General features: G+C 39.8%; 1 protein-coding gene across 1 annotated transcript in view; it reads left to right on the top strand.

Moving 5' to 3' along the window:
- Nucleotides 1–20,026, top strand: part of pinx1 (PIN2 (TERF1) interacting telomerase inhibitor 1) — a 29,707-nt gene extending 9,681 nt beyond the window's left edge. Inside the window, exons 6-7 of the mRNA XM_047387097.1 lie at nt 1,976–2,058; nt 18,948–20,026. Of these exons, the coding sequence (XP_047243053.1) occupies nt 1,976–2,058; nt 18,948–19,586 (722 nt within the window). The 3' untranslated portion in view covers nt 19,587–20,026. The remainder of the gene's footprint in view (nt 1–1,975; nt 2,059–18,947) is intronic.
- The last annotated feature ends 6,332 nt before the right edge of the window (nt 20,027–26,358 follow it).

The raw sequence follows: 26,358 nt of genomic DNA, 5'->3' as shown, positions 1-26,358 counted from the left end.
GACCAAGAAAGAACAGATTAGGAGGAATTGCAGACAGGAATGTTTACACTGCCATTCAGCCATTCAATGCATTGACAGATTTGGCAGCAGTCGTTTTAATTTAACCGTCATTGGCAATATGACACCACTTTAACATGTCCCTGCTCAGAAAGGCCTCAACTATTGCCCAGTAACAAGAAGCTTCAAAGATTACATTGGAAATTTGAGAGTTTACTTCTTAGTATACTTTAAATGCAAACTTCAAATCTTAGTGCATATTAAACACAACAGTGTTTATTTTTAGGCAATTGAACAGACATATTTATGGTTTTTGCACAGTTGTAGGAGGCGGCCGCTGTAAAAAAAAAAATATTCTCCTTAAGTTGAGATGGACTGTCATCGTAGTTGCCAGTAGTGATTTGTTAAAACAACGCTAGAGAGCAACGTGTAATCCGCCACGCCTCTTTGCATGCTTCCACTGACTTGTCCAGCATTAACTCCCCTTTTTTGAGGTTGTTTCCAAGTAAAGGTTCGCCAATAGATTTACTGTCGTTAAGCCTGTTATATGAGTGGCTGGAAAGGTCAGGTAAAACTCTGACAGTTCTTAATTGACTGTGAGAAAGTAATGTCAACCAGTTGAGCATGCTGGATCATTCCTTGGCTTTGTTCATAACTTTCAGTAAAAATGTTTTAGCTTAATAGCACCAGCCTTCTAAATGTCTACCTCTCCTTCTCGGTGCAGGCCTTCTTTTACTGTCCTGTTTATTTTTTCTATTGATATCTCTTTATTCTGGTTCACTCTTTGCCAGCTCTGAGGATTGATGGCCTTTGTTTGCAGGGAAAGGCACTGAAATCTCCACTGCTCAGGTCCAGGCTCCGCAGCTTAAACTAGTAACCCAGTTTTAATTGCTGCCTCCATCTATCACTTGTCAGGGCAGCTAGGGTGGTTGATGCAGAATGTAACTACAGTTCTTCATCCCCTCTCTCTGTGTGGTGGCTTTATTGCAGCTTTTAAGTTTTGGAAGCCTGCTTTTTTTTGTTGCCATTCAGCCACTCCATAGGGTTTAAGCAAATCGTGACCAACTAAACATTGCACAAAACCAATGAAATTTGATTTATTTATTTTCTTGTAACAATGCTTCTTGGCAATAAATCATATGCTTTTTGAAAGCCTGTTTATTTCCATTTAAATGGAGCCACCTGGTAAGGAAAATGCATTTGTGGGTTCAGCAGTACGTTGAGGTGGTAGAGTAAATTATGTGTAGGTTGCTAACCCAGGAGCTATGTCTTATCTTTAGTCTTGTCCCGTAGTAGTTGAATCTGTCAGGTTTGCGTATTTGTCACACTCATTGTAGTCTATACTCGTTAATTTTAACCCTTTTTAAATCTGAACCCTTGGCACATTCACTTTAAAACCAGCAAATTTAATTTCCAAATAGTGAGAAAAATGTAATCCAAAATTATTTTTATATCTGACCCAAGTCCATCAGGAGACAAACACCAAATACCTCAAACTCATTTGTTTTAGTTTTCAACATACTTTCTCGGTTTTTGCCTCCTAAACGTGCCCTGTGCTGTGACTTTCAAAGTCAAAAGCAGGAGAGATAGGGTCTTAAAAGCAATAAATAACCAAATGTTATCAGAGTCCCGCTGAAGGAAGAGGATGCAGCTGTTTGAACAGGACCCAGGCTCGAGACAGACGACTGCATGCTTCAAGAGCCTTTTGAGGCCCAGTCTAGAATGGGATTTAGGAGACATGGCGGACCTTGTCATCAGTTTATTTTTCTTTGCTGTTTTATCCCTGCAGCATGAAGTGGACCACGCACAACTCTCTTTTCTTTACCCAGCAACCACACACACACACACAATGTTTGTATGTTCTTTCAATCTGTTGATGTGCTTTTGTTAAATTAAGTGCTTATTTGATAATAAATGCTGGGGTTAAGTCCAATAAGCTTTTAAACATTTTACTTTTTATTTTGTTTTATTATTTTAGGCAAGGACCTATCCTCCCGTAGTGAAACAGACCTTAACTGCATCTTTGGGAAGAGGACCAAGTCTACTAGACACCAAGAGCAGGTAAGGCAATAAACTTTGTACAAAAAAAATCTTAATCTATTCTTTTTCGGTTGAAGTTCAAGGAGTTCTTGTTTCAAATATTGTTGAATCATTTAATTACTCCTCACTGAAAATAAGTTGTCATCTGAACTGAGCAGGCTGGCCCCTGATCTTTCTTAACCTAATCAAAGTCAGGACTCAGGAAGAGGACGCATACCTCTAGCCAGGTGGCTTGAGCTTATCTCTCTCTGTAATTGCTGCTGACCATCACTTCTGATGTCTTCAACGGTTACTCTGGTACAGTGTGATCCCTCAGGTTCTGCAGGGCCCAGCTCCTGAGCTGCCTCTGGCTGAAGATTAGCAATGTCGCAGTCAGCAGCTTTAACGCTGCCAACGGCCCACTGATGGTGGCAAGAGCACTTAAATCCAGTTAAGAGATTTTCGCTCTTACCTCTTCGTCCCCTCCTTCACACTTTTTCTACTTCTGTCTCAGACCGTCACATCAGGTGGTTCTGCCTGGCAGAAGGGTTTATTAAAGTAAACATCCAAATTGTGTTGAGGTTTGCAAAAATCTGAAGTGATGATGCTCACAAAAAAGTTATTTCTTTGGTCTTGGCATCAGTGGCTGGTCCCTTCAAATGTCAGTTTGCCATTTGAATATAGAGTAGTAGTCTCGTACTTTTGAAACTTGCAGGCTCATGCTGGTCCAGCTTCCATTTCACCCTCAGAAGGAGATCATGGTATATAAAAACAAAAAAAAACAACTCTGAAATCATCCTGCCTGTAGATAAACTTCATGAGTTACAAAGTTATTTTTGGACTTATATATGGTTTAATAAAGCCACATTATTATTTTCTTCATTTGCAGATGCATCTCAATAAATTAGATTATTAAAAAGTAAAACGTCTACAACCAGAGAAAGTATCTGAACCGTCTAACCTGCGCTAAGGACAAAATGGACCGGACTGTTGTTTTATCAGGTCAAAAATAAAAGCAGCAAATCTCACATACATTTATGCTTCCCTCTGTTGACGAGCTTTATGGAGATGCTCATTCTATTTCCCAGGGGTATTTGGCACCTGCTCACATTGCCAAAGTACTAATGGCATCGCTGTTTGATTGACTAATAAATCCATGTAATCTAAAGCCCATGGAGAGTCTTGTTTTGTCGATAGGAACATGAGACACCTGAGCTACTAATGCATATAAACCAGCCACAGACTGATCACCTCCATGTCACGCTGTTTTGATGCAGTAATTCATGCAAAAGTGGCCCCAACCAAGTATTGAGAGGATATACCGTACAGTATGTGAACATTATTTTCAGTAGATTGACATTTTTTTCCTTAATCATTCGTATGTTATATTTTAATTTATGAGAAACCCAGATTTGGGTTTTCGTCTGCTGTAAGCCATAATCCTCAAAATTACTAGATATAAATACTTGAGCTATATTACTCTTAGTGTAATTCATCTATAGACTATGAGTTTGAAATTAATTACTGAAATAAATCAACTTTTCAATGGACTTCATTTAAGATCCTCTGCAGTTAAAAGCATTGGTCTGTTAATATTTGTGGTTTTATGGTGGTTGCACGAATAATTTGGTGAAAAAAAACGTAGAACATGATCTCATTGCTTTTCTTGAAAATGGAAAAGTAAAAGATATTCCTATTACTGCAAAAATATTTTAACATGGTTATTATTACATTGTTGTTTTTATTATTTCACAGTACGATTTTTATACATTGAATTTTACAAAACAATTTAAATAAATACCATGCCATTGTGCTCTTTATGAAATAAAATAAGTCCTACTAGCTGATATTACAATCCAAAAGGGCTACTTGGATGCAGTATTTGGTTAGATACCATAAGTGCAACACTCTGCATGATGATAATTTATTTGGCCAATTTGATAACTACCCATGATGTCCAGTCGATGTTGTCATCACAGCCTTTTTCCAGCCAGCTGAACAGCAGTGTGTAGCAACAGGTGTGGTATGCTGCAATCTGTATGCTCTACAGCCACAAAAAACTCTAACTTCAGCACTTTCCTTGGAATCTCATTAAATAAACTTTAAACGTTAGAAACAGTGATGGACATTTTCAGCGGGTTTGGAATTGTACCCTTAACACCTTCATATACCTGTATGCCAGTAACTGGCCCATACCTGTTTATTTGGATATGCTGCAGTTTTAAACACAGGTTTATTATCAGAAAGCACAGTAGATCAAATTTTGTTTCGGCAACCAGAAGAATTAGCAGAACTAACAGCGATTGCACCTGATTTACACTTTTATGGTTAAACAAGCACAAGCAAACCTTTTGTGTTTTGTGATGAATAAATAAATCTTTGTCACAAACCAGCTTTGCTTTCCCAAGTTTAATCGACCCAGTACCTAGAAGCCAGTAGGACAGTGGCATATCCGCCTTCTGCACAACAATACACCAAAAAGCCTTTTGCTGGATTCCTTTGTTTCTCTTAAGCACATAGCCTGAAGAAATTGGCATCTTGAAAATCCATAAATTGTACACAAAAAAACCCTTCCTCTATTCCCCTGCAGGTGCTCTGCCATAACATGACAATAGCAGATGCTCTCTAGCTGATTAACATTGGAAATGCAAGGAATACACACCATCATTTTGTCCCTAATCGTTTGGTTATGGGCTCTTATTTTTCAGCCAGGAGGGATACCATTGACCAGATTGAAAACACCAGCAACAATTACAATGGTTTCCCATGAGCCCCTGTCTTTAAAGCCCAGCAACATCTGAGGTTGCTGGGTGTAAATCAGAACTGTGATTGACCAATCAGGGTTGAGGGTTTTCGCCTGATCTCCTATGAATTTGGGAGGGTTATTTGACATGGTATACACTGTCTACATTGAATAATTTCACTCCTCTAAAACATTTTATTGATACAGATTGGGATTGTTGGGTTGTTGGTGTGTTTTATTACAAAATTACACATATGTCCATCCTGATGAGGTGAGGACCAGGAACTCACCTGAAGCTTGATGGTCTTCTCCAGACTTGCCCTCTTCCCCCCCACGAATCTTCCAGCTCTTCAACCACCACCCACGGCTGTCTCCCCAGCATCCCTTCCACCAGTCCCCCCACAGCGGGTGTTTTCCTTCCTCCACAGTGATGTTTCCTGCTCGCCCCTTATCGCTATGCACAACGCTCCATGAAACAGACGAGTGCGTACACACATGCAGCCAACTGTCCCACAGGCCTCTCTGTTCATCAAAGGCACCACTGGATGTGTTAAAAATAACGTGAGAACATGTGAAAAAACCTTCTTTCACACGTAGCTGCTGACGCGCAACTGTTGAGGCATCACATTGCACCTAAACTAATAATCTGAAATTAATTTCTGATTTGGATATGATGAAATTAAACATAATGGAACAAATATACTGCAAGCGTCATGTTTACCTGTGTACCTTTGTGGAATTTAATCATATTGTAAATACAGCTGTCCTGTGATGCCTCCGAGGTTTGCTTGTGAACAAACATCATCAGGAAGATCAAGGAACATACCAAACAGGTCAGGGATAAAGTTGTGGAGTAGTGTTTAAAGCAGAGTTAGCAATATCCAAAGCTGTGAACATGTACAGGTCCTTCTCAAAATATTAGCATATTGTGATAAAGTTCATTATTTTCCATAATGTCATGATAAAAATTTAACATTCATATATTTTAGATTCATTGCACACTAACTGAAATATTTCAGGTCTTTTATTGTCTTAATACGGATGATTTTGGCATACAGCTCATGAAAACCCAAAATTCCTATCTCACAAAATTAGCATATCATTAAAAGGGTCTCTAAACGAGCTATGAACCTAATCATCTGAATCAACGAGTTAACTCTAAACACCTGCAAACGATTCCTGAGGCCTTTAAAACTCCCAGCCTGGTTCATCACTCAAAACCCCAATCATGAGTAAGACTGCCGACCTGACTGCTGTCCAGAAGGCCACTATTGACACCCTCAAGCAAGAGGGTAAGACACAGAAAGAAATTTCTGAACGAATAGGCTGTTCCCAGAGTGCTGTATCAAGGCACCTCAGTGGGAAGTCTGTGGGAAGGAAAAAGTGTGGCAGAAAACGCTGCACAACGAGAAGAGGTGACCGGACCCTGAGGAAGATTGTGGAGAAGGGCCGATTCCAGACCTTGGGGGACCTGCGGAAGCAGTGGACTGAGTCTGGAGTAGAAACATCCAGAGCCACCGTGCACAGGCGTGTGCAGGAAATGGGCTACAGGTGCCGCATTCCCCAGGTAAAGCCACTTTTAAAGCAGAAACAGCGGCAGAAGCGCCTGACCTGGGCTACAGAGAAGCAGCACTGGACTGTTGCTCAGTGGTCCAAAGTACTTTTTTTGGATGAAAGCAAATTCTGCATGTCATTCGGAAATCAAGGTGCCAGAGTCTTGAGGAAGACTGGGGAGAAGGAAATGCCAAAATGCCAGAAGTTCAGTGTCAAGTACCCACAGTCAGTGATGGTCTGGGGTGCCATGTCAGCTGCTGGTGTTGGTCCATTGTGTTTTATCAAGGGCAGGGTCAATGCAGCTAGCTATCAGGAGATTTTGGAGCACTTCATGCTTCCATCTGCTGAAAAGCTTTATGGAGATGAAGATTTCATTTTTCAGCACGACCTGGCACCTGCTCACAGTGCCAAAACCACTGGTAAATGGTTCACTGACCATGGTATCACTGTGCTCAATTGGCCTGCCAACTCTCCTGACCTGAACCCCATAGAGAATCTGTGGGATATTGTGAAGAAAACGTTGAGAGACTCAAGACCCAACACTCTGGATGAGCTAAAGGACCGCTATCGAAGCATCCTGGGCCTCCATAAGACCTCAGCAGTGCCACAGGCTGATTGCCTCCATGCCACGCCGCATTGAAGCAGTCATTTCTGCCAAAGGATTCCCGACCAAGTATTGAGTGCATAACTGTACATGATTATTTGAAGGTTGACGTTTTTTGTATTAAAAACACTTTTCTTTTATTGGTCGGATGAAATATGCTAATTTTGTGAGATAGGAATTTTGGGTTTTCATGAGCTGTATGCCGAAATCATCCGTATTAAGACAATAAAAGACCTGAAATATTTCAGTTAGTGTGCAATGAATCTAAAATATATGAATGTTAAATTTTCATCATGACATTATGGAAAATAATGAACTTTATCACAATATGCTAATATTTTGAGAAGGACCTGTATTTGGAGCACTGTTCAATCCTTTTATCCAAAAATAGAGCATGGCACAACTGCAAACCTAAAGGTCTGGCAAGGAGAGCGTTTATCATTGAAGCTGCCAAGAATCCATGATAACTGTGGAAGATCTGCAGAGATCCACAGGCCAGGTAAGATAATCTTTTGACAGTGATTAGTTGTACTCCACAAATCTAGCTTTAAGGTAAAGTGGCAGAAAGAAAACCATTGTTAAAAGAAAGCCGTAAGAAGTCTCTACTGCAGTTTGCCGTAAGCAACACAGGAAACGTGAAAGAAGGTGCTCTGGTCAGATGAGACCAAAACTAGAGATTGGACCAACATACAAAATGCTGTGTGTGATGGAAAACCAACCCTGCACATTACAACTGTGAAACATGGTGGTTGGCAGGATGCTTTTCCTTAGCAGTGACAAGGAAGCTGGTTAGAGGTGATGAAAAGATAGGGGGAGCTAAATAAAGGAGAATTGGGGAAGAAAACTTGTTAGAAGCTGCAGACCACTTGAATCTGAGGTGGAGGTTCTGCTTCCACCAGACAACCCCGAACGTACAGCCAGAGCTATAATTGAATGGTATAGGTCAAAGCTTAGTCCTGTCTTAGAATGGCCCAGTCAAAGTCCAGAGTTGATAATTGTGGTCATCCAATCTCACTGAGCTTGAGCTAATTTTCATAGAAATGTTGGTCTCAATGTGCAAAGCTGGTGATTTCTATTTGTTAAATACCATGTATTATCTTCCCACCACTTCAAAGTTTTGGATTAATTTGTGTCAATCTAACACATAAAATAAAATTCCGAAGATATGCATTGAAATTGGTGGTTGTAAATAAAATCGTATTTATTTTAGACATGCAGCTTTGTTTTAGCATTGCAAGGCTTTTTGCCATATACAAGTGACTAACTTAGCAAGATAAATTGCAGGCCACCACTTCACCCACAGCTTCTCTTTTATTGTCTAGCCACCTAAAAATGTAAGCTTACAATAATTTACACCCCCTGCCTGATGTGTGTTGTTGTGTAGCACCTGTCTATCTACTTGGCTCTCTGGTATCCATCATCCATCCTACACATGCAAACCTCCTCCATCTTCCCTTTTCTCCTCTTACACCCCTCAACACAATTACTCCCCACATGACAAACGACAGGCTCTCACTGCCGAGATATCAAAAAGGCCCGGCCACTTTCAAATGCAGGGACGTTGGCACCCCTGTGCTCCCTGCTCTTATCGGCGGGCGAGCAGTGCCCCTGGCCGTCCTGCTCTCCTCCTTCCCCCTTTCTCCACCACCCCTGCTCTCCGTACCCTCCTCAGGGGGTTTAGTTAGGGGAGCCACATGGAGGGCCAGCCCAGCTTGATTTATCTCCCTTGCCCCTCTGCCCAGCCACTCAGGCAGTCCGAAAGAGCCGACGAGGCTCCAACGGGCCTCGGCTAGAGAGCCAGGCATTAGCTGAAATAAACCATTCTGCCGCCCAGTGAAAAATGTCCTCTGATTGGCTAATTAATCAGTCAAAGGGGAGCGACGCAGCTTGTGACTTGAGGGACCCAAGTGGGCGACCGCAGAGGGCCCGCTGATAAATAGACTCCCCGCCGATTCATACATCAACAAAAGTTAGTCATTTTTTATAGGCGCCAGCTCAGTTGAAAGGTGGGAACAAGCTGGAGTTTTATTTTTTTCACCTACATTTCATTCTTTTTTTGGTCTTTTTGCAAGAAGAGTCACAGAAAAATAATAGTTTTTCATTCAAATTGGCTGCTTTATAATGAGATTAGAATTTAAAGTTGTAATTTGAAAAATAGTGAAAAATTTTATTTCCACATTTTAAATTACTCCATATTTTGCTTTATGTTTAACCTTATTCTTCCTGTTAATTTTCACTGAATTAATTTTTTTCCCTTCAATTGCAGTAAGACATCAACATTTTAGGTCTTATGCTGATTGCTTGTTCAGTTTGACTTCGGCAAAACATTAGAGGTGCTCCAACATTAACCCATTTATTATTTCTGTACTCCCTCGTTGTCAGAAAAGAAAAATGGTTCGGCTTAAATTGGTACCAGCCTTGTTTTGACGTTTGAACCTGCAGTCAGACAGTGGGTATGCTGCGCACTGCTCTCGGGTCAGCGTGACCCCTGCGGCCTCTCCCACTCCCACTCCTGCCCAGGCACAAAGAACGGGGGGATCAGGCCTCATCGGGTGGCACCTGTTGCATTCGTCGGCTGCCCACGCATCGTCCGTATGAAGGATAGCCCGTCGGCAGAGGCTCCCCTGATACCACAGTGTTAAGGAATATAGAGCAGGGGCGACACGGGTTGAGCATTTGGCAGACGCGTCATGGAAGGCGCCAGAGAGCCGATGGGCGGAGTAAAGCTGTGAAAGTTTGCTGACGGCGCAGAAGCAAAATCTCATTTTTTGCTGCATAAATTCTCTGCAAACATATCACAGGTAACATGGGTGGTAATTAAGGCATCTGAACCGTTTTTATATCAGCATTATTATTAGAACTGTAACTCTATGCGTTACATTAATGCTCAGCTTGGACTCCTGCCATACTTGCACACTGATCATCTGCACTGTTGTATTGCTCTTGCATCTTATACTGCTCTATACTTACTCTCACTCACTTAAAACTGTGCACATATATTTATATTATATTGTAGATATGTTTATACTTTTTAATTTGTATTGTATTGCACCGACTACGCCAAAACAAATTCCTTGTATGTCCAAAAACGTACTTGGCAATAAAGCTTTTCTGATTCTGATTCTGAGAAGCAAAGTAATTTATGTCTTCAAGTTTTTATAACACGGGGTCACATTGTATTTATTTTCTTGAATAATGATGAAGAATCGATAAATGATCAAAACAGACATTCCATTACTGAAACATGCAGGATAAGTGAATGATGCACAAATGGGGAATAAAGATGGCAGTCTGGCACACTGGTCCTTTAAGGTCCCCGTAGCAGGTTTGTTAGACCCGCTACAAAAATTCAAGAATGGTGCAATTTTGGCCTGCCAGCACAGGTGTTCAGTGCAGAAGGACACTTGTTTTTTTTTTTTGTTTTTTTTTTTTCAGGGCGAGATTTCCACTGACATTTAAATTGTCCTAAAATTGAAATTAAGTACAACACAAAATAATAATCTGGAAATAACCACGCTTTTCACATTAATTTTAATTTCGTAGTAAAAAAAAAACCCACTACAAACATTGACTTTTACTCAAAAGCACACTTTGGCATTTATTAAAAATAATTGTTCCAGAACAAGATAATAGAAAACAATCGACCTTTTGGACCATTTTGGAGCTTGTATCCCTTTCTTTAAATGAGGCAAAAATGCAAGAGCCTTTTTATGTTTTGGATTGATAGAGATAATCAGCTTTTTTCTTTAAAAAAATTTGACTACTGTTAACTTCATTAAAATAAAGTATTTCTAGGTATAAAAGAAAAAAAGAGAGCCAAATGTATGTCTCTTGACACAGTTTTCTTTCACCTAACAATGCTGATCTGTTGAAAGGGCCTGAAGGTGTAAACGTGCATCACTGCAGCGTGGTTGCTACTATTTGAATGCGCTCATGCAGGGTGCAGCTCTTATTGTAGACCGTTCATTCTCAGATAACATCTAATTGCTACGACCAAAAGCACTCCCATTCTTGATCAATGTTTGTTGACAGACCCTTTTACTTTTACCGCTGAAAATACCAAGACCCGCCAAGAACAAACCCAACCCCTCCTCCTGTAAATAAATACAGCACACAGTTGCCATTTACCTCCCTGGCAGTTGTGTGGACTGCTCCCTGCTGGCAGTGCCAGCTCGCTGACACTTAGAGATTAGTGCTGGACTAAAAAAAACAAAACGGTGTCCGTCTCTTAGTTACCGGCCTAAGCTACAATATGAGAGCTGGATAATTACCTTCTAGTGAAGCTAACAGCCCAGACATTTCAGACTCTCTCAGCTGTTTACAGTCACAGACCAGCGTTTAATCACTGACTCAAAAATATAATGAATCACAGCTGAGAGAAATAATCACATCCTCCTCCCTCCCTGGGGTCGGAGTGAAGAACCAGTGTTCATGAGGGCCCATTGTCGCCAAGTGTTTGGTCTGTTGAACAAGCTGCATGCATAATGTTGTCTTCATTTGTTATTTGTGATTAACGTTCCCACGCTGAGGACAAACGCAATTTTTCAACCCACATTTACGTTTAAGGTCCACATGATGTCAGCTTTTAGCAAAGTTTAGGATGTGTGTTTTAAAAAGGGTTTAGAAGCTTCATTTGTTCCCTTTAAATGTCCTACACTGTTTGAGCCTTATTGGCTAAGAAATATTGGGAATTGTTTAAATGTGTAGACATTATTTAAAAGTGTCTTAATGTTGAATTGAAGCATCCACTTATTTGGATTAAGGCTTCCACCTGTTTTTCTGTCCTCCCACGTCATGCCGATGAACGATGGGCTGCTGGACTCATGCGCTCATCAGGGAGAGACAGCTGGCTAATCAGGCCCTGATCCATAGACCTCGAGTATCACCAAATTTATTATTGTGGCAGGACAATGAGGGCAACTCTCATGCAATTACCCACCGCGCCAATATTGGTGAGAAATTATTGAAAAAAATAGCGAGCCATGCAATGAGGCAGTTTTTCAGGAGATAAAAAGGGCCTGTGCAGCACAAACTCTTAATCAACAAGGTTTAAAAATGTTCTTGGTTAAATTTACTTGTTTCAAATTGAACTAAAAATGCTCTTGAATCCTGTGTTATATTTATAAAATAGTCAGTGTCACATCTCCCTGAAAGGTAGCCTCTTGCACTGGTTCATTATAAACTGCAGCTAACAATTCTGCCTGACATAAATTCTTATGGATGAGTCTGTTCGCAGACAAACATTTGGTGTTTGGGCCTACTAAAAGTATTTGGTTTGGCTTGTGCAGACCGAAAGAATCAAGATAAGGACTGATTAATGCACACAAAAAGTCAGGAACACTATGGTAAGTTCATTTAGTTTCGTTCATTGGATGCATCTTATTGATGTGGAGCAAGACTGTACAGACTGCTGGATGCTTCTTCACGAGCTCTTAAGTATCGGTGGGGGCCACCCGCCCCTTGGAGCATCGGCTATTTTTCAGATGGAGCCGGTCTGTTGTTAGGGTGGAGTTTTTCACCGCCTCTTATTACACTGATGTGTGTTCCCTTGCATTTATCCGTTTGTTTCAGCTTTTCAAAAATCGGTGGTTGTTGTCCTGAACGTTTGTGCAAAACAAATATACGGTACTTCTTATTTTAGAAAGATGCATAAAATGTCTTTTCAATAAAGAGACTTTATGTATATGAAATTTTTTTTTTTTCAAAGCGTTATAGCTACATATAATTAGAACTGGCTGCCGGACGTACCTGAAACTGGGAATGTAAAGCAAGTAGGATTTAGTAAAACCGATGAAGAACCAGCATTTTACCACTATGTAAATGTGTTGTGGGGTACTCATATTTTTTAACTTACGTATTGTAGCAACACTATTTTGATAGCGATTATGCTAATTTTAGGAAAAAAAACAACAACAAAATATTAAGTATAAATATCATGGAGTTGCTTATTTGAAGGTGGTGTTGCACATCTTTGTATCTGAAATATTTTAGGTCATATTATGCATCATTGTTCAGTTATAGTGCTCTCTGTTTGCTGTCATAACGTCATATTGTTCCAGATATTAACAAGAATATCTTCACAAATGTTAACTTGAATTTCTACACTCTTTAAATCAAGATCGGCATAAAGTAGGATTGCTTCCTCTGCAAGCAGAATTGAGATTATTATTGCACACAAGTGTTCCAGGAATTTCTTTTTGCTGGAATACACTGGAAAAAAAAAGTTTCAGATGCACTCAAGTGAACCTTTTCCTTCATTTTTCCTGGCTTGATTGACTCCCCTCTGAATATATTGGCCCTGCTATCTTGGCACATGTCTTGCCATTGGTTACATTAGTGGGAAGAGATCGAACTGGAGTGTCTTGAAGGAGGCGGCCTGTTGAATGTCTTCCCACCCTCTCCTTTTCTCTGGGACCCTCTGCGGACCCTCCCTGTGTTCCCTGCCCAGCCCCGGCCCCCGCCAGGGGAGAGAGTGGAACAGGAAGGGCCCGATAGCCAGCCAGACCGCTGCTCTGCAGACGGAGCCTTATCTCGGTGCTGCACACAGTGCATTGAGCGCATCCTTTTCCTGGGGTTCTGCGTCTGGGTGGAGAGAAGGAGATGATGTGGGAGGAGAAGTACATACGGCTTGATAAGAGGTGTGTTCTCCAACCCTCTGCTCTTTTTTCCTAAATTTAGCAAGAAACAGGTTTTGCAAAGTTGAAAAATGTAAGATGTAGACATAGTTTCTCTGTAAAATGGTGTATTTTTACAAAACCCTTGAGCATGTGAAGAAAACATGTATTTTAAAAATGCATTAATAGCTGTTTTTTTGTGGCAATAATTTAAAGTCAAATTAGTTTGCTTGTTCAAAGTTGTCAGTTTTAGTCCTGTGCCTAAGATGAACACCAATTAAGTCTAAACTTCCTTAAAATACCAATTCACTGCTAACTGAGAAAACCATTTTTATCCTTTTTTTTGCTGTTAAAAAATACTTTAAAATAAATGTGACTTTGAAAAAAAAAAAAACAATTGAAAATGCCATAAATGTAACAATAAGGGCTGCACGGTGGTGCAGTTAATATCACTTTTGCCTTGCAGGGTACTCCGGCTTCCTCCCACAGTCCAAAAACATGACTGTCTCTCTCTAAATTGGCCTTAGGTGTGAATGAGTGTGTGCATCGTTGTTTGTCCTGTGTGTCTCTGTGTTGCCCAGTGATGGACTGGCCACCTGTCCAGGGTGTACCTTGTCTCCTGCCCATAGACTGCTAGAGACAGGCACCAGCTCCCCCATGACCCACTATAGAATAAGCAGAATAGAAGATGAATGAATGTTAAAATAAGTACTTTTTAAAAAAACGAGAAAAAGAGAAAAATATCAAGTCATTCAGGAAAACCTGTAATCCTAAAGAAAACACTTAAAATTATAATATTTTTCCTTTATTTGGGTTTTTTGACATATATTACACTGTTTCAGCTGCAGAATAATCTGCAGATTTATATGTTAGTAAATATTTTTAGAAGAAATTCAATAATTTCAGAAATATATTAAGGTACTGGTATGTGTCACAGAAAACATGAAGAAAATTTTTTTATATACCGTTTCCTTATAAAAAGTATGTAAAATAGTAAACTGCATGCTGCAGGAAATCAATGGAATTCCTCTGATCAATTGGGTTGATCCAATTATATCACTCCTTAAAACGTAAACTACAGGGTTAGCAATAGCTTAAATACATGAGAAGGAAAACTAACATCCACTCTGTCTTTGTCCATCCTGTTTATTTCCCTTTAAATGCTGCCACGGTTGTTGGGAAAATGAATTTTTGGCTTTAGAAGCAGAGTTGACTTCACAGGCTGAGTTATGCCTATGAAAAACTTGCCACATCCTCTCCACCAATAACGATAAATGTTTTGGTGGAGGTGTAATGATGGCATGGGGCAGCATCTCACTCACTGCTAAATTAGGATTGTCATTAAGGAGGTAGCTGCGATGTAGACAGATATTGATTCTGCAACCAGTGGCGACCTTATATCTCCTCATTTCAGGACCAAACGCTAGCCGTCACAGAAGTCCTGAGCAGAAACGCAGGAAATGCTTGTGGGATCAGCTTGGGCATGTGGTTCATGCCAGAGTGACAACCACATTAGTTGAGTCAAGTGCTGGTTGAAGAATGGCATGCCATCCTGAACCAGTGTGTGACCAGGTGGTGACCAGCGTGAGGATGAGGAGGTGTTGCCAGGCCAGGTATATGGTTCTTCCATGCACTACAGAGGCACTTTTTTTTTTTAAATAAAGAAGTTGTTAAATTGCCTATAAATTTGTGTTTCTTCGAACCTCCATCATCTAATCTATTCAACGACACCAAGCAAGAGTCAATAGCGGAATAAGCTGCTTGGCATTGGCAGAGATGGTTTTCATAGATGTAACCCACATACTCAATTCTGCTGCTGAGTGTTTTGTTTTAGGAATATAAACTCGAAATACGAATTCGTCCATTGATGCTTCTCGCCTGCTGGATACAAAATCATTAATGACAAGTTAGAGGAAAAGAGCAAGTGAAAGAGAAGCCAAACTCCTTGTTTGTGTGCAGAAACTTTGCAAATAAAACTGATTCTGAAGACACAAGTGAAAATGGAGAAACCCCTCTAACGTTACTGCCAAGTGCTTTCCTATTAGCCTGTCGCCCCCAATAGTTCATGCCAAAAAAAATCTCCAGGGCTGCTAGTAGTGCTGACTGGATCAGTATGTTTGCATCCACTCTCTGTGTGTGTGTCTTGTCTCCGCACAGCACAGCACTTCTACCTGCTGTCGTATCAGAGTCTAATGGAATCCCCAGGCAGTGAAGGAAGAACCACATACCAAGCTCAGGCCACCTTTCCCTTATGATGATGTTTCTCGCACTCTCTCTCTCTTTCTTCCCTTTGCTCATTCAGCCCGTCCCTCTCCTGAGAGTAATTTCACAGGCAGCTCTAAAGTGGCCCCCAGCCATCTTCCCAAATCCCAGTTACATGTTGTTTGGCGCTGTCAGCTCTAAGCCTCATCTTCACTCTCCCAAGCAGTGAGGACGCCATTGTGCAATAACGGGAAGTATAGATTTTTAGTGGGAAGCTGGAAAGTTTTGTTTAATGGCACCTCACCTGAAGGGCTTTATATTCCCCTTGTTAGAAGTTGTGGTTCTATCTGGACAAGGTCCTAGGTGGTGGAAAACTTTCTTTAGCCTTAGTTTTTTGGTTCACCTACATTGGAATCCACTCTGTTTCTGTTTTCAGGATTTGCCTACTCACAGAATGTATTGGAACGGTTAATTTTGTTGATTATTAGTTTCCTTGCACACGTTTGAATTCATTCCTCACCACAGAAAACTGTTTCAGAGATTTTTTATTACAATCAAATTCTTGAAGGATCTTAGTTAATACCTACTGCCTATGAATTAGAGAAACTCTACGCAAGACTTAAAGAATGCTTTGAGTATATATATCAACTCGACTCTGCATTTAAATTTAGATTTGCATAACTTTATTGTCAACCTATTTCCCCCAAACAGTGTAATCAGAGTATAAAAGCTTAAAGGCCAAACAATGGCATGGCCCATACAGCTCAGTGTTTTCAGTTTATCTCTAATCTGTATGGCATGAAAAATGCCATCCACTTCCCCATCTTTGATAACACAGCAAGCGGCAGCATTGTTTAGTGTGAATCTCTAGAGGAGCTTCTACATTCTTCTCGACAAATCATTATGCATTGAGTAGGCCATTAGGAAAATGAAGACAAATGGGTCATAGGGGTGAGGTGACAAATTGTACCTGCTGTGAAGGTAGAATCTGGATCACGTTGTGCTAAACAGTTTTAAAATGAGCCCCCGTTTAATGCCGAACCTAAAGGCTGGAGCCATGATTTTATAATCTGTTTTATCCTCGACTGTGGAATGGAAGATCTTTGGATTTGGTGATGCTCTTCATGCCTTAAGCCTGAATGTAGACATAACCGTAGAAGGATTATAAAACATCTGAATTTATTCATGTACACTTAAGTTTTGTCCACAAAAGTGAAGAAAGTGCTGCAGTTTTACTGTTAGTTGATACATTTTAAATCCAACAAAAAAGTAAGGTATAACATTAACTACTTTACATTAGGGATGGGCGATGCGGACTTAAAATCCTATCACGATATTTTGTTATGTATTGTGATAGCTATAAAAGTGATTATTAAACGGTATTTACAACTCCTTTACAAAAGTCTTTTTTTAGGTAACTATGATTGTTACTGCATGTCCCTGCAGGCAGAGACCCACAAACACAAATACTGCTCTTAAAAAAGCAAACCCATTTCAAAATTGGCTTCTTCAGGACCCCCGTTGCATAAAAGTGTGTATTTGTTTTAGCACTTAAATTGGTTCTTACTGTACTTTAATTATATTTTTTAGCTTTTTGATATTTATTGATGCTATCACGGAACCAACAGTGGAGAAAATGGTAAATGTAACAATCCCAACAATTCTGTAGGTTTTTCTGGTTTCACAATAAATGTTTCTCGATAAACAATACAATACAGTTTTGCAGCAAAACAAATGTCCCTAACTACAGTTGCATCACAGACCAGGCTATTTGATGGCTTTACAGACTGAAAATGGTGGGAGTTTTTGGTTTGGGTGCAATTGAAGAAAATAAATATATTTCACTCGCCAATCATCTTTTAGCCGCTTAATGGACAATTAAGTGATTTTTAATTCCTTTATGCTGTGTTGACTTGCTAATATAAAATTTAGATTATTCCCGTTTTTCCCCGAAGAACTATTTTTAAGGGCATACATTGGATATTTTGAAAATGTTTGTCATTTCTAGAACAGATTTGGGTTACAGCACCCCACAGATTCTTTTTATTGTAACAGCACTACTGTTACACACTCCTACTTTTATACTTTGACTTAATGAGCTTTCTGCAGTGAAATTATTCATCATGAATCAGTTTAGCCAAATGTGCTGATGTTTTTAAGCTTTTATATTTTTCATTGGAATTTAGCATAAATGTGCATGTTTATCATTGCCAAATGTAACAACCTCCTCTATGTATTTTCTAGATTGTAAATAAACCCAATAGGTGGACCAAAACGGCTCCTTGCAGTGGTGCTTTCTCTTACCAAAAAAAGTCATTTTGATTTTAGATTGAGTTTGTCAGTCACCACTCAAGCTGTTTCAAGTTTGGGTCCCAGCTATTCGACTGATTAATTCCCAACTTAGCATATAAAACCAAAGTTTATGGTTATATAGTTAATAACCATGAATGTAGGCTGTGTTGCTATTGAGTTCAAATTCACAAATTAGTTTTCATTTTTATAACACAATGTCTAATAGGACTGGCCCCCTCCACGGTGTCAACACTCTGCAGTTGTGAAAATGAAAGGTTGGAAAGGCTTTTTGCCAATTGATGCAAAAAAGCACCACATTGCCCCTGAAAAATACACCTAATTCAATATCTTTATAAAAGGAAAAACACAAGTTCTTCTCTTTTTACAGACATTTTCTCTTCTTGGGAGAATTAACCTTAATTTTAAATTCTGCAAACATTGTTGTAGAATGAGAGATTACCTTCCCTAACATATTGGATTACGTTGATTGGCAGCACTGATTTTCTTTTCTTTTCTTGCTTTGACAGTAAGCCAACCCAAACAGGTGGACCTGGTTTCATTTTGAGTTGAAAGTCATGTTTAAGTGACAACTTGTTTTTCTCTGTAACAGCTCCTCACCACTAAATATGGAGCTGTTACAGAGGGATGACAGCTTGGAGCTGACTGTGCAAACAAGCCCAGCTGGATGTGAGGAACTATAAAGAAAAACAACTTGTTGACTGTGCTTATTTTAATGTTCTTACACCTATTGTTGCTTCAACGTCCTTCTTTGGGGTTGCCACTCACTTTAGTCCGTTGGTGTAATCTTTGTGTGATGATTGACAATCACTTAAGCTCCTTTGTTTAAAATGGAGTGCCATCCAACTCTGGATGTGTGGATTCCTTAAATAACTATTTTCCTATTTGTGTCTTTGTGCTGTAGGAGAGCAGCAGGAGCGAGTCTCCAGTTGAATCAGAGGAAAGGGTGACTCTTGCTTCTTCTGAACTGGATACGGAGTCAATAGCCAAGACTGTGACAAGTTCTCTAAGCATGCAGGAGTATTTCGCAAAGCGCATGGCACAGCTGAGGAAGGTCCGTGGCTCTGCTGGTTTAGGATCTTCTGTCAAAGCGGAGGCTACTGAAACATCAAGCCCAGTTGAGGAGCTCGGTCCAGTCCACTGCAGCAACAGTAATGCTGTAGAGCCCAAAAAAAAGAAGAAAAACAAGAAGAAAAAGCCTGTAGAGGAGCTGGAGTATGTAGACAAGAAGTCCAGTGCCCCCATTGTACTGGAAGAAAATGAAAACCAGAAGAACGCGTTAAGGAAGAAAAAGAAGAGAAAAACTGCAGAAATCAGTGTTGAAAATGAAAACTCTAGCTCCACCGCTGTTCTGGCAATGAACTGTGAAGAACCACGTCTCTTTAAGAAGAAAAAACTTAAACACATGGAAAAGGAGCATGAACAAACTGAAGAGTACAAAGTTATCCAGGGTAAGGAGGACCACAATGGAGTGAAGGAATGTGAGGAAGAACTGGTTACTAAAAAATCCAAGAAGAAAGGAAAGAGAAAAAGTCAAGAATAGAGTGCTCTTTAGATTTTGGTTAGATTTGGCCAACTTCCCAAAACTTTGTTTCACTTGTGCCCTTATCTGAAAGCATCACATTTATAAAGACTTCTGTGACCATATTAAATCTCTAATACATAAAAAACGCGTTTTTATGAATGAAAAGTTTGAAGTTTTCAAGTTAATTATGCCAGCTTATATAAAATGAACTTTCAATTATGGCAAAAAAAGCAAATTGTTTACATTTTTGTCTCCTAATATGTGCATGCATTACTATTTAAGCAACGCTTCATATTGTCTGTCTCCCAATTTGTCCGTTTTATTTTAAAAACTGAAAGGACAAATGTGATCTGTGTGATACATGACATCTGATGCTTTGACATGACAGGCCTTTTTAAAATCAGTCAAACTTTGAAATGTCTCGATAAAATTTTTCTAAGTAAATAGGGTCACACACACTTGGACTCTGGTTTTATTTTCTTAACTGAAATTAGATTAATTTCTAAATAAAATATGACACCTGTAGAAAGATGAAATAATATTCCTTTCTGGAAGTTGAAACCATACAAGTATAAACTGTAAGGGTATTGTTAAGAAATCAAAACAAAATACATACTCAGGTGTATGTATTTTGTCACATATCATTTACCTCACAGTCACCATATACCTTAAAGATGTGACGCAGGATGTTTTTGTCCATTTGATTTCACAAACCCTTAACAAGCCAGCCTTGTTCCAACTCCTGTGTGGGAGGAGGAAAAGGTGATGTCACTGATGTCCAGTGTTGCACATGAAAATGCTGTAGCATTCTTGATCTCTATTTTGGGTTTGTCTGTGTTGAAATGATCTGAAAGTGTTTTGACATCCCTCGACAAAAGAAAGGTAGACTAACGTAGGCATGTGAGGTGTGGTTATTCCTTTTCCATTATCTTTCCATTTCCTGCTATCATCAGCTAAATCTCCCTTCTATTTATTATTAGTCCCTCTAGTTCAGAAGTACATCTGACAAATCTATAATAATACTCTGCTCAAAAATATTAAGGAACACTTTAATCAGAGTATAATAAGTCTGTTAAACTTCTGGAATATTGATGTCAGTCAGGTAGTAGAGGGGGTTGTTAATCAGTGTAGGGTTTAGGTGTTAATTAAATTAACAGGTGCACTTAAGACCCCCAAAACACAAATGGTTTTGCAGGTGGAGGCCACAGACATTTTCCCCCTTCATGTTTTTTTTTGACTGCTTTTCAGTAGTTTTACATTCAACCAGGGTCAGTGTCACTACTGGTAGCATGAGCCTCAAGAGCATGGAGGAGGTAGGCAGTTACCTAAGGTGAGCTGGACAGGGCTGTCAGAGGTCCCATCAGCAGGACCTGCATCTGCTCCTTTGTGCAAGAGGGACATGAGTATTGCCAGAGCCCTACAAAGTGACTTCCAGCTGGGGCCTGCTGTGGCACTGGGTAGTGTGGCTAACTGCACTGGGTGGGAATGCGTCCTCGGTGTCCCTGCCTCGGCGGGTGAGGCTTGGTTGACCTGGGCTGGGAGGGGGGTTGAGGGGTTTGGGTATCCCCGAGTGGACAGTAGGGGTCTGGAGGCTGGGAGCACTTGCTGGGGTCTGCTTTGTGCCTGCGGTCCTGGCCTGTCCGGTGGATCGCCATCATCTCATCCATTCGTCCTGCACTGCTGGTGGTGGGCTTGTTTCAGTTGGCTGGCCCGGGTTCAATACAATTCAGTTTTATTTATATAGCGCCAATTCACAACACATGTTGTCTCAAGGCACTTCACAACAGTCAGGTACATACATTCCAATTAATCCTAATCATTGAACAGTGCAGTCAGAGTTAGTTATTTATTCAAATTGGATAAAAAGTTTTTCTATCTAAGGAAACCCAGCAGATTGCATCCAGTCAGTGACTTGCATTCACTCCTCCTAGATGAGCATGTAGAGACAGTGGACAGTCACTGGCGTTGACTTTGCAGCAATCCCTCATACTGAGCATGCATGTAGCGACAGTAGAGAGGAAAAACTCCCTTTTAACAGGAAGAAACCTCCAGCTGAACCAGGCTCAGTGTGAGCGGCCATCTGCCACGACCGACTGGGGGTTTGAGAGAACAGAGCAGAGACACAAAGAGAACAAAGAAGCACTGATCCAGGAGTACTTTCTATGGGAAGGAAAAGTAAATGTTAATGGATGTAGCTCCTTTAGTCGTTTCACCTAGAAAGAAAGAACAGATAAACTCTGAGCCAGTTTTCAAGGTTAGAGTCTGAAAGAGAGCACATAGAGTTAGTTACAGTTAAGCTCAGTCAATCGCCATGTCTAGGAGAGAGAAAGGGTTAAACACTGAAAGACAGGGCCAAGTGGATCATCGGTAGAGGGTGAGCATTAAGTTGTTGCCAGCAGAAGCTTGGACAATGCCCCTCTCCAGAAAGGTGTCACAGGTAGATACACAGTCAGGCCAGGTGTAGCTTCTAGGAAGAGAAAAGAGAGAACAAGGTTAAAAGCTGAAATAACAGCAAATAATGCAAAATTGGAGAGTAGTGTGAGAATGTAGCGAAGAGGGTGAAAGTGGTCGTTATGTCCTCCAGCAGCCTAAGCCTATAGCAGCATAACTACACAGATAGTTTCAGTTCAGATTATTTAGTTAAACGGCGCTTATTTACAACAATGTCGTCTCAAGGAACCCCACAAAGGGTCCCACTGATGGTCATTGTTATACTAAAAACCACAAGGATTGGGATACCTCTCTCTGTCAGACTGATTATAACCATTGGAAAAGAGAGGGGGTCATACAGGTAGCAGAAATGGAGGGTGTGTTTGCACCTCAACCATAACTGAGCCGGTTTAGGCTAAACCTGACTCCCCCTTACTCCAACCAACAGGGAGGGAGGAAGGCTCCCTCCCTGATAACCTAAGCCACTCCAACTATAAGCTTTATCAAAAAGGAAAGTTTTAAGCCTAGCCTTAAAAGTAGACAGGGTGTCTGCCTCACGGACTAAAACTGGGAGCTTGTTCCACAGGAGAGGAGCCTGATAACTAAAGGATCTGCCTCCCATTCTACTTCTGGAGACTCTAGGAACCACCAGTAAACCTGCAGTCTGAGAACAAAGTGCTCTGTTAGGAACATATGGAACAATCAGATCTCTGATGTATGATGGAGCTAGATCATTAAGGGCTTTATATGTGAGGAGGAGAATTTTAAATTCTATTCTGGATTTAACAGGGAGCCAATGAAGGGAAGCTAAAATATGAGAAATATGATCTCTCTTTTTAATTTTCATCAGAACTCTTGCTGCAGTATTGTGAATCAGCTGAAGGCTTTTAACTGCATTTTGTGGACATCCTGATAGTAAAGAATTACAATAGTCCAGCCTTGAAGTAACAAATGCATGGACTAGTTTTTTAGCGTCACTCCTGGATAGGATATTTCTAATTTTGGCAATGTTCTGGAGGTGAAAGAAGGAAATCCTAGAAACCTGTTTAATATGGGATTTAAATGACATGTCCTGGTCAAAAATAACACCAAGGTTTTTTACTTTATTATCAGAGGTCAATTTAATGCCATCCAGGTTAAGTGATTGACTAAGCAGTTTCTTTTTTAAAGACTCCAAAGACGACAACTTCTGTCTTGTCTGAATTTAGACGCAAAAAATTTAAAGTCGTCCATGTTTTTATATCTTCAAGACATGCTTGTAGTCTATCTAACTGGTTGGGCTCATCAGGATTTATGGATAAGTAAAGCTGAGTATCATCAACGTAACAGTGAAAATGTATCCCATGCTGCCTGATAGTTTGACCTATTGGAAGCATATATATAGTAAAGAGAAATTTTCTTCTTCCGTGTTTTACTGTTTTGCTTGTTTTATACATGAGCTGTGTTCAGTGATTTCAGCTTGAAATCGTTACGTGATTGCGTGTTTTTTTTTTTTATGTCTAAAGCCATTTTCACAGAACCTTTTGACTGACTTTAAAAAGTCTCTACTAACAGGGCAAACGTTAAACAGGAATCTTTTAGAACTAGCTTAGTGTCTCTTTCCGACATTCCTGATGCTCCAGACACTTTTTTTATCCTCACCATTACAGGAAAATACTTTGAAATAAATAACTTCTTTTGATGTTGTCAATAAATAAATTGAAAAGTTATCTGAAAGCTCTTTCGATGTAAACGGAAATTATTTTGATGGTCTAATTCAGAGTTTTCTAACCCGTTTTAATCTGAGAGGGGATGTTACAGTGGGAAAATGGAAAATAAAAAAAATTAAGTTCCAGTTTTATGAAACAAACAGAATCCCCCGGCATTTACGTAAGAATCTGCTTTAGAATGAGGACAGAGGGACATTGTGGGTCTGACACGTGCAACTGTTTTCACAGATATGTGCTTCCCTCTTTGGCTCAGTGGCACATCTAGACACAGAGGGCAACACTGCTTCTGTCAGCCACCAAAGGTCACTTTAGGATGGGACAGCAGCATTGCTCTCTCTTCAGGTTTGGGTGTCTTGAGGTTCTTCACTTTGAGGTTCATCAACTGTTTTTTTATAATGCGAAAAGGGTTTTCTCAGAAAGTATTGAATGAAGTATGGCACACCTTCAAGAAAAATACAAAAATGCATCCTCCAAAGCTTTACTCAAAAAAAAGATAGATTCAACCTAGCGTACAGAGCAAAACAAACATTTCTCACAACCAACATTTTTGATTAACTAAAGGTTTTGTGAGATCTTTGTTGTGTCTGTATCTTTGAACACACAACAGCAGAAGCTTCCAGGACATGATCTATCATGAGGGGCTGATGGGCCAAAGAGAAGTTGACTTTTGGCCAACACTGAAACTGCATCAAAGCATACAGCCAATGAGTTAAAGTCTAACGTTAACAAGTTACCAAAAGTCCTTCCTTGCTTATGTTTAAGAGTTTCAACCCGCAAGGTTCATCCTAACTGAAACTGTCTATTTTGTAAACTATTCTATTGAATAAACATAACTTCATATTCAGAAATTTGACATAAAGCACATTCAGTGATAAACTTTACAATGATGTTAGAGTAATTTTTATGAAAAGAAAATAAGGTGAATAACCACCTTCCCTTGTTTTGTCACATTTATTAAAATCCAGAGGGGCTGCAGATGGGCTTAGTACAAACAGAATGATACAACAATACCCTGGAATGTCAAAAACAAGTTATGTTTGTTATTATTATTATAATGAAAAGCATTCACAGCTAAAGTTAATTTAATCTAAATCACAGAATTCAGCTGGCCACCTGAAGTGGGCAGGTCAGCAAAGAGGTAAAAAGTCACATTTTAAAGGTTGGTGTGTTCGTCGCATTCAAAAGCAAAACAAGTAATTATTTCCTTCACTTATCATAATTATTTTTGATTATACTCTGTGCCAGTGATTTCTAAAAATTTTAAGAAATCTGTATCTTGTATTTAGATTGAGCCACACGTGTTTAAAGAAATTTTATTATATCTTTCTGTTTTGTGCAATGCTCCACAGCAAACATCTTTCTCCAATTATATAATTTTTCCAACACAATATGTAGAGAAACAATCCCTGCTGCCATGCCTGAGCTACTTAGCGACAATGGATGAAACTTGGAGACATTTGTCATTTCAGAGCTCCCTAACTCAAAATAATTAAATAATCCCTAACCGTCAAATTAAACATTTCAAACGTTTGAACATTTTGTCTCACATTAACTGTCTGATTGAGCTCACCATCACTTCAGTCTCTAACTTTCACTGGTAACACATTAGTATGGCCCAAGTCAGGACAGGGAAAGGAAGTGTGGCCATATATATCACTGATGTGCCTGCATCGTGCACAATCTGTGGCTTCAGGTGCCACATCCTGTTCCTGTTGGGGGTTAAACTAAAGCTTGAGCTCTGACAAGTGGGGCGGCACGACTCTACAAGATATGGATTCCAATTGAGCTGCATGTTAACTGAACACGTCATGCGCTTTAAATCTGTGGTCAGGTTTCTCCCATCTCCAAAGATATTACTGATAAGATCAATTGTGACCTGAGGTTGGTAGCTGTGTTTGAGCAGTGAGAGAGAGCAAGTGGGAGTGGGAGCTCCTCCACAACTACAGCCGGAGAGTATCCTGTCAACAGGAACTCCTGGATTTGATATGCACCCGCTGTTGGCCACAGAAGGAAACTGATTAGTCTGTTTATGTGCTCAGTGGTTTTATTTATTTGCTCAGCCAGAAATGTGCTCAGAATGACCAGTCCAGGCAGAGAAAAATTACATGTTTTGGTTCTTTAATGTTGATTGGTTGTGAAGTGCAAAACTATTAAACTTTTCAATTCTGTAACAATTAGGAAAAACCTCCCATGCTATGTACGTTATAAAGTTTTGCATCTCTCATTGAGTGTACAAATGGAAAAAAACAAAAAAAAACAACTGACGCCTAAAGTGCAATGGAAATCTCAAAAAGTCATTTAACCAGTGGGGTTTTCTGGAAGATGAGAAGACTGCAAAACAGGTTTGGTAAGTTGGTCATGCAAGCTTTTCCATGTAGACCAGAAAAAGTCTATTGCAAAATCTGTCTTGACATTACCAGAAAAATAATTAATAAATGAAACACACAAAAAAAATTATTCTCTGTGGGTTCAATGTGGATTTATCCACTTTTTAAAACTGAGGAGCTTAATATAACCGTGTAATGTAATGTTATGAGTTGTTCTATTAGTTAAATTAATATTGGAGTCAAGGACAAGAATTGTTGTGTTCTTAGGGCAGTTTAAGGAGTTGCTTGTGTTGAAATGTTGCACCCTCTCCCTTCCTTTTCACT

Source organism: Girardinichthys multiradiatus, chromosome 15 (genome assembly GCF_021462225.1).
Source record: "Girardinichthys multiradiatus isolate DD_20200921_A chromosome 15, DD_fGirMul_XY1, whole genome shotgun sequence".
NCBI classification, from domain to species: Eukaryota; Metazoa; Chordata; class Actinopteri; order Cyprinodontiformes; family Goodeidae; genus Girardinichthys; species Girardinichthys multiradiatus.
This window is presented reverse-complemented; position numbering and strand designations above follow the sequence as displayed.